The sequence below is a fragment of the Hyperoodon ampullatus genome (genome assembly GCF_949752795.1).
Source record: "Hyperoodon ampullatus genome assembly, chromosome: 9".
Taxonomy (NCBI): domain Eukaryota; kingdom Metazoa; phylum Chordata; class Mammalia; order Artiodactyla; family Ziphiidae; genus Hyperoodon; species Hyperoodon ampullatus.
Window position 1 is genome coordinate 21558853 of NC_136922.1, and position 16376 is coordinate 21575228.

At 41.3% G+C, this 16376-nt stretch overlaps 1 protein-coding gene across 1 annotated transcript in view; it reads left to right on the top strand.

Moving 5' to 3' along the window:
* Nucleotides 1–231: 231 nt before the first annotated feature.
* The window catches only part of STK17A (serine/threonine kinase 17a), a 38596-nt gene continuing 22451 nt past the window's right edge, over nt 232–16376 (top strand). The window contains exons 1-2 of the mRNA XM_079710892.1: nt 232–529; nt 10713–10925. Of these exons, the coding sequence (XP_079567018.1) occupies nt 330–529; nt 10713–10925 (413 nt within the window). The 5' untranslated portion in view covers nt 232–329. The remainder of the gene's footprint in view (nt 530–10712; nt 10926–16376) is intronic.

The following is a 16376-nucleotide window of genomic DNA, read 5'->3' on the forward strand; positions in this document are numbered from 1 at the left end:
TGCAGACTGCCCGGGCCCACCCCGAGGCCGCCCGCCAGGCTGCACCTTCTCCCCCTCTGCTGCAGAGGGCGCGCGTGAAGCACGCGGCGCTCCGGCCCCGCGGAAGCTCAGCAGGGGCCGAGGGGAGGGGAGGGGCAGGGCCGAGCGCGGGGCGGGACCGGACGACTAGAAGGCGGGCGGCCGGGAGGCAGCTGGCGGCACTCTGTGCGCGGAGCGAGGGAGAGCGGTTGGTCTCTTCAGACGTTCTCGAGGTAGCTGGAGGCGGGGCCGTGACCCGCTGGCAGCTCCGAGCGAGCCGGGCTGCCGGAACGAAAGAGCGCCCGAGCGCCATGATTCCTCTGGAGAGGCCGGGCAGCGGCGGCTCTTCCCCGGCCGCCGCCCCCGGCTCGGGTCGCGTCGGCCGGGGTCTGAGCACACCGCGCCGGCTGCCGCCCCCGCCTCGCGGGCTGCTGACGGAGATCCGCACCGCGGTGTGCACCGAGCCCTTCCAGGATGCCTACAGCCTGAGCCCGGGCCGGGCGCTGGGCAGGTGAGGCGGGCGAGGGCCGGGCGGGCGGGGAGCAGATAAGTGCGGGAGGCCGGCGGGGGCAGATAGCGCGCCGGAACCGGGCACAGACCTGGGTGCGGGCGGCGATTAGGGCGGTAGGGCCCCCCCCGGCCACCCTTGCGCGCGCCGCGTCCCCCGAGCCGACGCGCTCCGCCGGCGTGTGCTGTACCCTGGGTAGCGGCCGTGAGAAAGTCTCCCGCTCGGGTCCCCGAGAACCTTGACCCCTTCCTCTGCTCCGGGCCTTTCGGCCTCTGTGGTCCTTGGCTCGGTAACTTAACGAGACGGCATGGGAACCACGCTGCGAACCTTTACCCGCGGCGGCGAGTCTGAAGCCAGAGCAGAGGTGTGAAAGCAGCTCTGGTTTTGCCCCTGGAACTTGTGGGTTCCTGCTTCTCCCTCTGCGGCTGTGACAGAGCAGAGAGCAGAACGCCGAGCGTGACAGCTTCCTTTGCACCAGCGCTGGGCGGACTTCAGTCAGCCGCCTCCTGCTGACTTCAGTTGCGGTTTCTTGGGTTTGTGCTGCTTTCGTTCTGAAATGTTGAGGTCCCTGCGCCATTTAAGTTCATATCGGTTTCACTTGTGGGCTCCGGGCCCTCGTCTGACTCTTTCTCTGCTGAAAACCGGCCCTTGCCTTCTCTTCCCCTCCCCACTCTTGCTCTGTAGGGGTCGGGAGGGCTTAGAACTCGGTCTCTCTTTAAAATTGCACAAGGTGGAGGCTGTTTGGATCCTTTACATCTTGTACGTTGAAGAGAGGTCCAAGAGTGTGATAGGGGTTTGGGGACCGACTCCCTTTTTCCTTGAGAACAGTTGGAGAAGTTGTCAAAAGCACAGGCTTTTTGGGGCCAGACCCGAGCTCAGATCCCCACTCTGCTTGCTCTGTGTGCCTTTGGACGGTGACTTAGACGCCCCAGCCTCTCGTTTCCCACCCATAAAATCAGCATAGTGACAGTGTCTCCGTCAGAGGTGTCGTGAAGATGCGGTGGCTGTAAAGCACAAGCCACTGGGCCTGGCACATAGCACATGGTTGCAAAACCGCACCATGTTGTAATGGGGAAAGGGCCTGACAATTATAACAGCCTTCACCTGGGGCTCTTGGAAAACGAAGTCCTTGTAACAGTGATTACAATGTTAAAAACAAGCTGCCTTACAAATATTAAGGTAACTTTTAGAAATAGTTTTTTTGGCGAGGAAACCTACCTTAAAAGTGTCTTATTTATTCCAAATGTTACAAGGAGAAACATCTTTCTGGGACAAGCTTTACTTCACTGTGCTAGGCGCTAATTAACTTGATCTGTGCACACTTTATGACAAAGGAAGAGGTAAACAGCTACTGACTCATGTAGGTGTTCTAATTGGTCAAAATTCCAGACATTCTGAAGTAACCCTGATTTCTTGAAGAAGGAACACTAGGACTCTCCGTTGTTTGGTTGTCTGGCTTCATTCCACAAAACGAGAACATATTACAAAACTGAAATGTCTTCAGGTGGCAAGCACTGTCTTGTAGACTTTGCGATAAATTATTTAATCTGAAAAAAAGTTGATTTGCGCCCTACCAGCTGTGTGACAATTCCTCCGGGAATGTTTTAACTTTCATTTTATTCTCTATTATAAAATTAGCTCGCCTATAAAGTGTGTTTGTTTGAAGGTTATGACATCTTCTACATATCTCTTCCTATATAAATTTCTTTACATAAGTAATAATTCCTGAAGCAGCAGAACAATGAAGTTAGATAGATACTTGATATGAGAGCCTAAAACTGAAAACGAAAACGAATGTATTTGTTTCTTTTTGATTCTCTTTTCATCACGGAGAAGTGTAATGCAGTGGTCAGGAACATGGACTTTGGAGTCAGTTGAGTCTTGGCTCTTTACTTACTAGTTACGTGCACCTGAGTAAATTACCTAACCATTGATAGCCTCATAGAGTTGTTGCGAGAACTAAATAAATTAAAAACATCTGTAGCATAAAGGCTGTACTTAGCTTCCGGGGTGCACTCAAAAAATGCAATTCATTGTGTAGCTCAGTGAATGGTATTTTACATGTAACCAAAAGGCAAAAACAGGAAAACGTGCACGACCTCAAAATACTTCTTGTCTGTTGCAAAAGTAATAAAACCTCATTCCAAAAGACAAGAGAACTGTTCAGAAGTCTCAGGAAGTAAAAGCTGTTTTGTGTTAGAAGCTCTCTTTGTTTAAGGTTTATAAGTTTTGCCTGTGTCTTTTAGTTTTGACATAATGAAGTGTGTTTATGTGTATTCCTTTCTGTAGTAAGATAGAAAAGTTGCATCTTTTTCCAACTCTTAACTCTGGTTGCATTTCTGATACAACGAATCGATCTCATGCTGATACAGAACTTAAAAATTACTCATGTTGTATTTTAACGATGTGGTATGAGAAACAAAGATCTATTCATTTTGTTCTATGACCTTTCATTTAGTGGAAAATGTTGAAGAGGTGTGAAGAGCTAACTGTTCAAACACAGAAACAGTTCTTTTGGGAGTTCCCATTATTTTATCTTACAGAAATATAAAGCTTTCAGTGCAGTGGTTGTTTGGCGAAAACATTTTAAGTGGTCGATATTGATTCCATAGTAATGAAAGTATGTAATGTTGATTATTTTAAGAAATGTCACATTTCTTTCATATCTCCAGCAGAGTCCATGGCAACCTAAATGTGGGTAAATATATGATGTAAAATTTGCTTTTATTGCTGGAAGCTTGACTTATTATTCCTGAGGCTTGTTACCTTTCTCTGAGGCAGGACAGGTGCCAGTGGAAACCACAGTAATGACGCGAGGCACAGGAGCCATGACCTTGAGTTCTGAGAATTTTTTTCAAAGTGTTGACTTCTCGAGTTCTAACCGATAGTGTAGGAACAGAAAAATGTTTCCAGGAATTTTAAATTATACTAATTCCACATCAAATGATTTGGCTAGTCCTCAACTTGAACATTTTTTGACATACTCATACATTTTATCTTAAGAAAAAAGAGACCTTTAAAGCCAAAGGAACGTCTTTTGTTTTTTATATTATTACATACTCGTAGTTGATGTTTCCTGTGGGGGGAAAAAAGGTATAAATCTGAGTTCTCTGCTGGAACGGGTCCTTCATAAATGTATAGGGGCTATACAGTTTTACAGGTGCTTTCACTTGCATGATCTCATTTACTTCTCATCACAAGCAGGTTTGGGAAGTCCCCTTTTTCGGATGAGAAAATCAAGACACAGATAGATTGAGTCTTGTGAGAATCACCTGAGCTGGGACTCTGAAATCACTTCCATTTATACCACAGATGTTTCTCAAAGAACAATCCGTAGTCTATCTTGTGGCTAAAGCAATTTCCCATCGTTTTTATGAGAGGACAGGTTAATGAGTTCCAAATTGGAGCAAACCCTGCCCAGCTTCGGTGTCATATGCTTCCCTCCCCGGTTCCACCTGGGTCCTTGGACTCTTTAATCAATAGCAATGGATAAGAGGCCAGAGGAGCATTCCAGGCAAGGCTTTACTGGGACTCCGTGCTGCAGCAGAAGGGAGCGAAAACAAGAAGCAGGTGCCCTTGCTCGCTCCCCAAAGGGGGGGGGGCGGGGCGGAGCTGGTCCCTTCAATGGGGTGAGGGTGGGGGCCGATGGCTGGGTCGGGGTCGAAGGGAGGCTTCGGTGATCTGCTCACCCCCTTGCTGGTGCTGTGTGCAGGGATCGCATGCAGCCCTTTTGCTCGCAGCTTCTCAGAAGTGGCAGTTGGTCTGTGGCTTTTTTGTATCTTATTGTTCATAAATGACCGCACCTGCGCATGCGTGCAATTGTTCTTAGTCCCTTAGAGTTTCTTTGTATTCTATGGCTTGAGGAGATGTTTGTCCAGGTGCAAGCACTCAGGTGAAGGGTCCCAGGTCCCAGCCTGTCTCAGCCGGGCCTTATGGTAGACAGGGACGTCCTACCTCATTATCCTCAGAGCGGTTGGGAGTAACAAAAACAAGGAAGGATTTTTATCAGAGAATTAGAGGATGTTCGAGGATGTTCGAAGGGGATGCACAGGTGGATGTGTTTCAGGAGGTGGGTGTCCTTTACCTAGATTCCTGTCTGTAGGTAATGGCTTCAGGTTTAGTACCTTACAGCTACTTAAGCATATGCCATAAATTGTAAGCTGCAGTTTCTTTAGAAATAAAGACCCTTGTTAAATAATACTATCCATGTAGAAATTGCACCTTGTTTTAGGAAAACTGTTATTTAAGATTTCTTGGCAGTTTAAAATTAGTTTGAAAAATATTTCCAGTTTTGGATAATCCAGTATTTTTGGATGGGTAAAAACAGTTGGCTATGTTTGTGATTCAGCAGCAGACATTACTTAGGAAATATGGCTCCTGCTCTAAGGCAGATGCTTCATTAAGTCAACTGTTTTAATTTTGAAAAGTTGGGGCTTACAGTGTTAAAAGTAAAATCTTAATTTAAAATACATAAACCCTCAACTATAGTCCAACATAAAATAAAAATTAAATTTAGAAAGTACATAAACTTAAGGATTTAATGAATTTCAGCCTCTTTACAAAACTACAATAACAAAATTTTATAAAATCTGATTATTGAACCAAGTGCATTAGAAAGTTAAGTAGTTACAGTCATTGATTCACCTGTTCAGGAAGAGAAGAAGGAACCCGACTTATAGAGGGAATTTATGCATCAAGTAGAGAGTTCAAATTAGATCACCTCTAAAACTCCTCTGTTCTGTATGATTATTTTTTTTACAAATTATCATAGATCTGAAATTAATGCCCCAAACAATAAAAATAGCTGCTGTGTACTGATTACTGATCATTTGCTGGATGCTACACACTTTGGAGATGTCATTTTGTTTAGTGTTCACTACCCTGCGAGCTTAGTGCCATCAACCTCATTTTACAGGTGAGCAATCTAAGACTCAGAAAGCTTGAGCAAAGTGCCCAAGATTACAGTTACCAGGCAGAATTTAAAACTGAGTCTGGCTTTTAAAGCCTTACCTGTTCTTGTCACTTATGTCAATGTCTGATCTGATGGACTCACTGATTTTTACACTTAGGGTCAGCAGATAGTTTGTTTTTTGTTGTTTTCCTTTCAGAGGTAAGGAAGACAGATCTTTTCTAGGTCTTTCTTGAACGGAACTTCTTTGCACTTAAGGCATAACCCCAGTGCTATTAAGCAAATACTGTACTTGCATATTGAGCACATAAGGCTCGTTGGTAGGCTCTGGAAATTATTCCCAAGTCTAACAAATCAGTCACTGCTCCCTTTATAGGCAAGCTGACATGCCACATGGGAAAATCTTATGGGGAAAATAACATTTGAGCTGGGCCTGAAAGAACGGGTGGAATTTTACTACTGGTAGTGATGAAAGATACTCCAGCCATTGGCAAGAAAACAAATAAGCACAGTGCAGAAAAATGCAATGAAAAAGAGAAAGGCAAGTAGTCCATTGTGGCTAAAATATTAAACCTTATGAGGTTAAGTTGCCATAGAACTTTTCTTTAACAAAATAGCATGAACAGTGTATGTACTCAAGGTGTTATCTGATGTCATATTTGAGCACCTGCCATGTGCGGGGCTCTATACATGGAGATGCAAAGATGAATAAGAGGCCATGTTCCTGGAACTCATCCTCCAGCCAAGGAGACAGTCTTAGGGCAACAAATTCTAATATGTCAGACCAACTTTAATAGAATACAGGGAGAAACAAAGCACTTTACTGTAATCTATTATAGAATCAAACCTGGAACCTCAGAGGTCACTTTGATTTTGCTTCTTCTATATACCACTCAAATTAGCATCTACAGTTTTTTATCTTTGCCTGAACCTTATATATTGTATTATCTGTTCACCTTTGTGTGGCAACCCAACACTGGAATTTATATTTGGAATCCATCTAGTAAATGAAGTTCTCTTTACAGAGAAAAGCACCTCAAACTTCTCCCATCCAAAACCTAACACTCCCCCTCCCTCGTCCCCCTCCCCCGCAAATCCGTTATCATTCTTCTAATCTTCCTCTCAGTGGATGGTACCACATCACCCAGTACCCAGGTTAAAAAACTCCAAGTCATCTTCTACTTCCACCTTTCCCTTCTGCCCTCATCTCTGCCTGCAACTCAGCATGTCAGGAAGTGCTCACGGATCTTGACCTTGAATGTCTTGTAAATGCATTCTCTCTTCCCAGCCTCCACTGCTGGTACTTCCGTTCAGACCCCTTACCTTGAATTATTTTCTTGGCTTCCCTAGTTTCTAGTTAACACTTCACAATAACTCTCAGACCTACCTTTTAAAACATTTACCGTACTTAAAAAATTCTCATAGGTGCCCATTTTTACCCGGAGAAATAAAGCACAAACTCCTTAGCGTGTCATACCTGCCTACAGGTCCCCGCTGTGCCTTCCCAAGCTCTACCCATTGGGCCCTGGTAAAGCCCAGCCCTTGTTCTGAGGAAGCTTAGACTGGTGGGTCTGACTCAAAATGTCACTTCCTGTTGTTATCATTGTTTATCCTTCCTTTCTTACCACCCTGGAATGGGTTATCATTGAGTTCTGAAATGTATTCATTTCTGATATTCCCCCCCCCCCAAAAAAAATGAGTAATGAAAATCTAAGTTCTCAGTTTAGTGTATAAGAGTGAACTATAGATGTTTGTGAAATGAGTGAAGAGCTCGGAAAACTGTAACAACGATGTAATCTGGGAAGAATTTCGGGCAAGTCAACAAAGAAAGTAGATGGTGCCCTTTGAAGCTCATCAGTCTCAAGCCTCTGCATGTAACTGTGACCCCTGGTGTCAGAGAAACGTTATTTATTTCATGCTTTGGAGAGCCCTCAGTACCTTAGAGTTGAGGTACAATCACAGTTTTTACCATGAAGTTGTGGTAAAGCATGCATACTAGAGCCCCTGTGGGTGTGGAATTTAGGGACACTGGGACAGTGTTCATTCTTAGTGTGTTCACTAGGACCACCCACCTTGACGGCTGAGTCTCACAGTTCTGTGTGCTGCCGTGGCTCTACAGAAAGAACAGTTCCCGGAAACCTCGTTTCATCTTCTGACTCTGAGGAGTTTTAAGGGCTCCCCTCCCAGTCATTCAGAGATGAAGGCAGTGCGCGTTTCCTCAAACCCTTGTGATCTGCTGCCTTGCTGTCAGTTTCAGTGGTGTGCAGTATCAGAATGGCAGAAGAGTTTCCTTCAACGTGGAATAGTGCACGGGTTGGCAGCCTACTGCTGGCTGCCTGTTTTTGTAAAGCTCGCCAGCTATATAGAATGATTTTTACATTTTTAAATGATTGAAAAAAGTCAAAAGAAAAGTCATATTTAATGATATGGAAACTATGTGAAATTCACATTTTGTGTTGGTAAAGTGTTTTTTTTTTTTAAACCCAGCCACCCCCATTCATTTACCTGTTGTCTCCAGCTGCTTTCACTCTACAACAGCAGACTTGAACAGTAGTGATCAGACTGTCTGGCCAGCAAAACCAAAAATATTTGCTGTCTGGCCCTTTACAGAAAAGTTTGCCCACTCCCAGTATAGTGTGTGATACGGGGGAAAGAAAAGGGTAGACCTGCAGCCATGAGGAATGCTTCCTCGAAAACAAAGGTGGTGTCAAGAGTAGTGATTGGAGTGGGAGGAGAGCCGTGGGACCTACTGTGGTGACCCAAAGAAATGGGTGCCTGGCCACAGACATCAGGTAAGTTTAGGTCTCTCCCCTGTGTTTGCCTCTGGCCCCTGAATTAAGCAATGGTTCTTCTGTAGCAAGGATTCCCAGAGTTCACAGGTTAGTGACCTGTGGGATCCTTTTCTCTGTTGAGTGTCTGGTCTTTGGAAATATACCTTCAGGCCAGATAGGTAAGAAGTAGTATTTTACTACTACGCAGTACTGTTGCCTTGAATGTTAGATATGGTAGCAATAGATATCTGTGTTTCATGTGGGAGTACTTTGAGGGTAGTTCAACCCAGCCATTTCTAATTTAATAGCAAGACGCTTGTTGTCAATTATGTTGGTCAGTTTTTTTTTTACAAAATAGGCTTTCTCTTTTTTCTCTTCTTTTGAAACTTCAGAAATATAGGTATAAAAAAATCAAACCATTGATGATTTTTTCCTCTTCCTTAAAGGAATCCAAAGATCATTAGGAACTTTTTAAAATTCAGTGGAGATGTTATTAGCCTAATGATTTTGTGGCATAAAATAAAAAGAGGTGTTAGTCTGTAATGCATAGTTTATTGTTTAATCTCTAGTAATCTGGAAAAGTCTTTCACGTTTCTGTTGAACACAGAGAACTTTGTTCTGAATTAAGGTGCTATTAGGTAGATTGCCACCTAATTGAACATCCGTAGGGCTGTGCCTAAGGATTTTTTCATGTAACATTTTTATTGCTGATGGTATAACAGAACTACAGAGGGCATGAAAATCATGGTTAGCAGTAGCTAAGAAGGAAGAATTAGTCCTCAAAATTACATCAGTAGTCTAAAATGCCGGGCCCAAACCTAGAAAGTAGAATTTAACAGAGCAAATTAAAGCCATGCATCGAAATTTTTAAAATATATTTTTAAACCATAGTATGAGGACGCTGGCTTGAAAAAATCCAAGAGGAAAAAGATCTAGGTCGTTTATTTTATTTATGAAATATGGAAAACCTGTCAAGTGTTTTTAAAGGCATATTAAGTTGTATTGTGCCAACATCAGCAAAATAATAATCATGTAACACTTTGATGAGATTATACTTGGCACAGTTGCTTCAGGTTCAGTTGGCACATTTTTCCAGCAGTTCTATGAGTCATGACAGTGAGGCGATCCCAGAGCCCTAAGGGGATGAGGAATGATTAGCTGTGTCCAGTACCTGATAGACTGTCATGGGGGGGTCTTCTATACTGCTCAGCAAAAGACCAGGACTACAGCCCTTCACTTGAAGCCAGGTTTAGGCTTGTAATGAAAGCCTTGTTAAGAATAGTATGCACCCAGGAGTGGAAAAGACTACCTCACAGTTTGAAAGAAGACATGGCTTTGGCATTTGGCACTAGGTTAAAAAAAAACTATATGATTTCTGAGTTGCCTTCCAACTTGAGTATTGGATATTTATGGGTGATGATTATTACAACTTAATGATTTGTTTGATTACTAATATTTTTTTGAGTACTTACTATGTGGCAAGTACCATGCTAAGCAATTGACATGTATTATATTCTTTAATTCTCACAACAGCGCTGTAAAATAGATTCCGTTTGTGTCCTCTTTTATAGATTAGGAAAATGAGATTTTTCTTAAATAAGAGGTTAAACAAATTGCTCAAGGTTATGCATCAAGTGAGCGGGCAGAGCCGTTTTGGGGATTCAAGCCCACATCTGTCTAATTCCAGACCTTATCCCTTAATCAATATGCTATACGTATCCCCCATGTGACTTGTTTATTAGTATAATAGCATGGTAGTGGAGTGTATCAAAGTAATGTTTGTTGTATCTGTCTTTATAGGAAAACTAGACATTTCCAGCTGATGCAGTAGTTGAAATGATGTCATATAAATGATATCCCTAACTTTCGTAACTTTGGAAGGTGATAGTGTCCTCTTAGAGTCACTTAGTGACAGTGAAATTCATTATTTTAGAATTCTCATAACCAGTTTCTCTTAAAAAGTCAAATGGCTTTTTTAAGATTTAAATCATTTTTATGTATAAATGTGTGAAAAATTAAGTTATATTTATATATAATGCTGCAAAAAAATATTGGCTTTAATATTTGGTTCTGTATTTAGAAGAATGAATCTTGCAGATTTACACATTACATTTTATTTGATTTGAGAGGTGTTTCCCAAGTTATATTGCTACTTTTTTTTTTTTTTTTTTTTTTTTTTTTTTGCGGTACGCGGGCCTCTCACTGTCCTGGCCTCTCCCGCTGCGGAGCATAGGCTCCGGACGCACAGGCTCAGCTGCCATGGCTCACGGGCCTAGCCGCTCCGCGGCATGTGGGATCTTCCCGGACCCGGGCACGAACCCATGTCCCCTGCATCGGCAGGCAGACTCTCAACCACTGCGCCACCAGGGAAGCCCTATATTGCTACTTTTATGATTGCATGTGACCTAAATTTGAATATCCACTGATGACTGTTGGGAAATTTTATTAAAATTTATCATCTCTGAAAAGTCAGTTTTAACAGTGAATGTGTTTTGTTGAATTCTAGGGGGAAATTTGCAGTGGTGAGGAAATGTATAAAGAAAGATTCTGGAAAAGAATTTGCAGCAAAGTTCATGAGAAAAAGAAGAAAAGGCCAAGATTGTCGGACAGAAATAATTCATGAAATTGCTGTTCTTGAACTAGCACAGGACGATCCTTGGGTCATTAATTTACACGAAGTCTATGAGACGCCATCGGAAATGATCCTAGTTCTGGAATAGTAAGTATCGTCTCCCTTACTGAGTTTGTTTCATAGTCCACACTCCTTTATCGGTGCCACTCATCTGTGATAACGTGGCAGGCCCTGGTTCTTTAGAAATCTGAAGATTTTCCAGAACTTTTTTGTGTGTTCTTCTTATTCATTTGACATATCCCAAATTTGCAAGGATGCATGTATGTTATGTTTTTCATTTTCACTCTTTAATGAAATTCCTTTGAAAATAAGTTCTTATGTTCTTATTAGAGGCTTTCTTAAGAAGGTAAGTGGCACCAACATAATATTAAAATAAAAAGCATTTTATAATCCCTTATATGTCCATATAGTCTAAGTTATTAATCCTTCTTTCAGAAATGATTGTTTTGATTCATACCATGTTTCCAATTTGGGTAAATAAGTAAGGACAGCAGAGAAAACAGCTTTGGAAAATGAAGGACAGTTTTTTCTTCTTAAGAAATCCTATTTTCTTCTCTGCTTCTCCTGCCAAAGGAAAAGATTGATAGATTTGAGTACATTAAAAAGCATTATTAGTACATAATATGAACACAAAATGAGAAGACAGACTCAGGGAAAAAACAGTTCTAATATCTGTTCACCCAAAATGATTAATATTTCTTTCATATATAGCTAGATCTTACCAATATACACAGAAACATGAACCTCCCAGTGTAAAAAAAAAAAAAAAAAAGGACCAAGAAAGGATATAAAGAGAAATTCCACACAGAAACCTGTGTAAATGGCCTATACATACGTGAAAAATATTGATTTTTACAGTTTTTATAATGTAAATTTAAAAATAAGTTTGCTGATTTCTCTCTATGTAAGATCGTCGGATATCATGAAGAAAAGTGATATTCATGGCTTGGATCATCTCATTTATACTACAGGTGGGAGTATTACCTGGTGTAACTCTTCTGGAGAACAGTGTGGAGTATGTATCAAAAGCCCTAAAAATATATATACTCTTTAACCCAGCAATTTCACATACATAAATTTTTTCACAAGGAGATAATCAGGCCATTGTGCAAAGATGTATTACAAAAACGTTTAGTGCAGCAGTATCTACATAACAAAAAAAGAAATCTAAATGTTTAATGGTAAGAGGTTGGTGAAATAAGTGATCATGTCATGAGATGGATTGCTCTGCAGTCATTTAAAAAGATATGGTAGATAAAAATGTACTACATAGAAAGATGTTTTAAAATACTAAGTTAAAAAAAAGAAACGTTACAAAATGTGTCTATTATTACCTTGTTTCTATTTAAAAGTTTATAGAGGGAGAAGTCTGGACGGCTAAAATAGTGTGTTCCTCTTGCTAATATAATTCAAGAGCATTGTGTTTATATATTTTAATTCAGTAATTTCACTTGTAGGAATCCCTTCAAAGAAAAAATAAAATGTGAACAATGAAAAGCATGAAAGTGTTTTCCATTGTGTATTTTTAATTATAATAGAAATATCCACAAATGATCAAATGCTTAAGAAATGTAGTCGCTGTGGATTATATCTCCGTGCAGTTGTTTTCCAGTTGTAAAAAAAATAAATAAATAAAAATAAAAGGTTGGTTGAGAGGATTTTGGTTTTCGGTTTGTCCTGGAGAGGCTCGAGCTAGGATTGGAAATTGATCCGGAAGAGACCCTCCAGCCATCATCTCCTCATTCCTCTCCCGTCCTCACAAACCTGCTCTTCAGCCTCCGCGCAGGTCTTCAATCTTCCGTCTGCTCCTGCCTTTTCTTCCATTACATTCCCTTCCCTTCTGTGGTCATTACTGCAACTAGTCCCTCACCAGCGCCTCACGTTACTTCCTTCTTTCTGTTGCTCTCCCTCTGCAACTCCTGCCCGTTTGAAACGTGGGACGCAAGCTGTGTGTCCCTCCTCCTGCCCGTTCTTGGGAGTACTTGCGTAGTCTTCAGTCTGCTTATTACGAGGGTGAGAGTTGTATCCTCAGCTGGGCTCTTGGTGTACTTGGGTAATTCTTTACCTAATCTCTCATCCCCTTCTTTTACCATCCCCGGCAGGCGGGCAGGAGCTAATCAAAACCTTGACCACACTTAACTGTGTCACCCACTTCCCACCTGTTAGACACCGAGGCTTCTCTTCCTTTATGGAGGAAATAAAGGCCATCAGACACAAGCCTCAGCATCCCTCTCTAACTGCTCTCACCTGCTTGCCTTCTGTTCCGAGGAAGAGATTCCACTCCTTAACTCGAAGGCTAGAACTTTGACATATGTTCTTTAATCCTCTTCCTTTTCTAGGACTTGAGTTTTATGTTTTAGTCACTTATCTAACCTCTCTCTCTCAGAGTCCCTCTCCTCTAGTGATTCTTTTCCCTCCATCTTCCAAGATTTCAGTCACTTCTCTCCTAAAATACCTGGTCCTCAGCTTTGACTCTTTCTGAACTAATGTCCTGCCCTTTGCTTTCCTTTACTGCTGTGGTCTTTAAAGGAGTCGTCTGAATTTACAGCTTTCCTCACCTTCCAGTCAATTTTGTTCTACTTCATTGATCCATCCATCTGCTCGTGTGCCGATACTCCATCACTTTTCAGTCCAATGCCATCTGCTCTCCTAAAACTTTCATGAGGTCATCAGCCCTGTTTGCCAAAATCGATCTCCTCATTTTAGTGTTCATTGTACTTCTTACTCTCTTTAAACACTTGGTATTATACCTCCCTCTCTTGAAATTATGTTCTTCCTTGGCTTTCATGGCCCTCTTTTATTTTTTAAATCTAGAGCCTTTTCCCCTTCATCTACTTTATAAATATAAGTGCTCCCCACAGTTCATTAGTGTTACTCTGGTCACACATTTATATTCTGCACGTTTACCCTGGATGATAACAATCCATTTTTGTGGCTTCAGCTATTTTTTACATGCTGGTTATTGCTGGTTATTTCCAAATCTTTATCTCCAGCATCAGACCTTTCCCTCAGCTCCAGCTGCTCTACTGCATGTCCCTGAATCCACCTACACGTTATGACTGATGCACGATCAATATGTTTTCACCCCTGCATTGCTGCCCATGTTTCTTTGTTCCCCACTTCCAGTGGTATCCCTGTTTCTTTCATCACTCAAGTAGAAACCTTGGGTCTATCCTTGATTGCTTTGTCTCATTTAATGCTTGTGTATAATGAATTACCAAGTCTTCCACTTGAACCTCTCCCCGGCTGGTCCCTTTTTCATTGTGTTTGCTGTTTCTCCTCTGTGTTGGGTCCTCTCTCTCGCATGGACTTTCACAGTAGCTGCTTAGCTGATCACTCTGGCTTCAATTCTAGGGCATCCCTCAGGCTCCTGTTGGATAGGTGACCTACATGTAGATGTGGCAATATTATTCCCTTGCTTAGAAATCTTTGGTAGCTTCTGTTGCTTCCATGATCATGTTTCTAGAACTACAAAACAGTATGATTTGGCCACAACTTTTTGTGTTCTACTTTTTGTTTGAAGAGGAAGTCTTAGAATTAGACTTTGGACATTGAGATATCAGAATTCTCGGCCATGTCAACAGATTGTTGTTATGGAAACAGGCAGGTTCATGATTACTGTATTACTCATTCCACCTGCCATGTGCTCTGGATACTAAGGTGCTGGTAATACGAAAGTGAAAATAGCATAACCCCTTTGTTCCAAGTGCTATAGTTTAGTGAAAGAGATAGAAATGATGGCAACAACCTTGGTGTTTTACTAGAATTCTTGTTAGTTGCTGTGGGAACATAGATGAGGTGTAATAGTCGTAGTTAAGAATTTACTATGTGCCAGGCACTGTGCTAAATCTTCTCTGCCAGCTTTGTATACATCATTTATATGCTTCATATACATTATGTATACATTTTAGTTTTAAATTTTCTCCAGCTTTACAAGATGTGATTGACATAGAACATGCTGTAAGTTTGAGGTCTGCAACGTCTTGGTACACTTGTATCTTGCAAAATGATTACCACCAGCGCATTAGCTAACACCTGCATCACGTCACGTAATTACCATTTCTTTTTTCTGGTGAGAACATTTAAGATCTACTCTCTTAGCAACTTTAAAGTATATAACACAGTATTATTAACTGTAATAATCATAGTTACATTAGATCCCCAGAACTTGCCTTATAACTAGAAGTTTATACTCTGACCAACAGCTCCTTTTTCCCACCCGTAGTCCCTGGTAACCACATTCTAATCTCTATTTCCATTTGAGTTTGCCTTTTGTAGATTCCACCTATAAGTGATATCATACAGTATTTGTCCTTTTCTGTGTGACTTATTTCACTTAGCATGATGCCCTCAAGTCCCATCCACATTTTTGCAAATGGCAGGATGTCATTCTTTCTTGTGGCTGAACAATATTCCATTATAAATATATATATGTACACCACATCTTCTTTACCCATTCATGTTTTGACAGACACTCAGATTGTTTCCATATGTTAGCTATTGTGAAGAAGCCTGCAGTGAACATGGGAGTGTAGATATCTCTTCGAGATCCTGCTTTCATTTCTTTTGGATACATACCCAGAAGTGGAATTGCTGGATCATATGGTAGTTCTATTTTTAATTTTTTGAGGAACCTCCCTACTGTTTTCCAGAGTGGCTGCACCAGTTTACATTCCCATCAACAGTGCACAAGGGTTCCCTTTCTTCCACATCCTTGCCAACACTTACTGTCTCTTGCCTTTTTGATGATAGCCATCCTAACGGGTGTGAGGTGATGATAGCTCATTGTGGTTTTGATTTGCATTTCCCCAATGATTAGTGATGTTGAGGACCTTTTCATGTGTCTTTTGGCCATTTGTATGTCTTCTTTGTAAACATGTCTATGTAGTTCCTCTGCCCATTTTTTAAATTGGAGTATTTGGTCTTTTGCTATTCAGTTGTATGAGTTCTTTATATATTTTGGATACTAACTCCTTATCAGATATATGATTTGCAAATATTTTCTCCCATTCCGTAGTTACCTTTTTATTTTGTGATGATTTCCTCAGCTGTGCAGAAGCTTTTTAATTTGATGTAGTACCAGTTGTTTATTTTTGCTTTTGTTGTCAAATCCAAAAAATCATTGCCAGGACTGATGTCAAGGAACTTACCCGCTATGTTTTCTTCCAGGAGCTTTATGGTTTCAGATCTTACATTCAAGTCTTTGATCCATTTTGAGTTGACTTTTGTGTATGTGTAAGGTAGGGGTCCAGTTTCCTTCATTTGCATGTGAATATCGAGTTTTCCAAATACCACTTATTGAAGAGACTGTTCTTCCCCCGTTGTATACTCTTTATACTTTATACTTCTCTTTATACTTTGTTATAAGTTAAATAATGATATATGCATGATTTTATTTCTGGGCTTTCTGTTCTGTTCCATTGATCTATATGTCTGTTTCTATGCCAATACCATACTGTTTTGATACTACAGCTTTGTAATATATTTTGAAACTGGGCTGATGCTTCCAGATTTGTTCTTCCTCAAGACTGCTTTGGG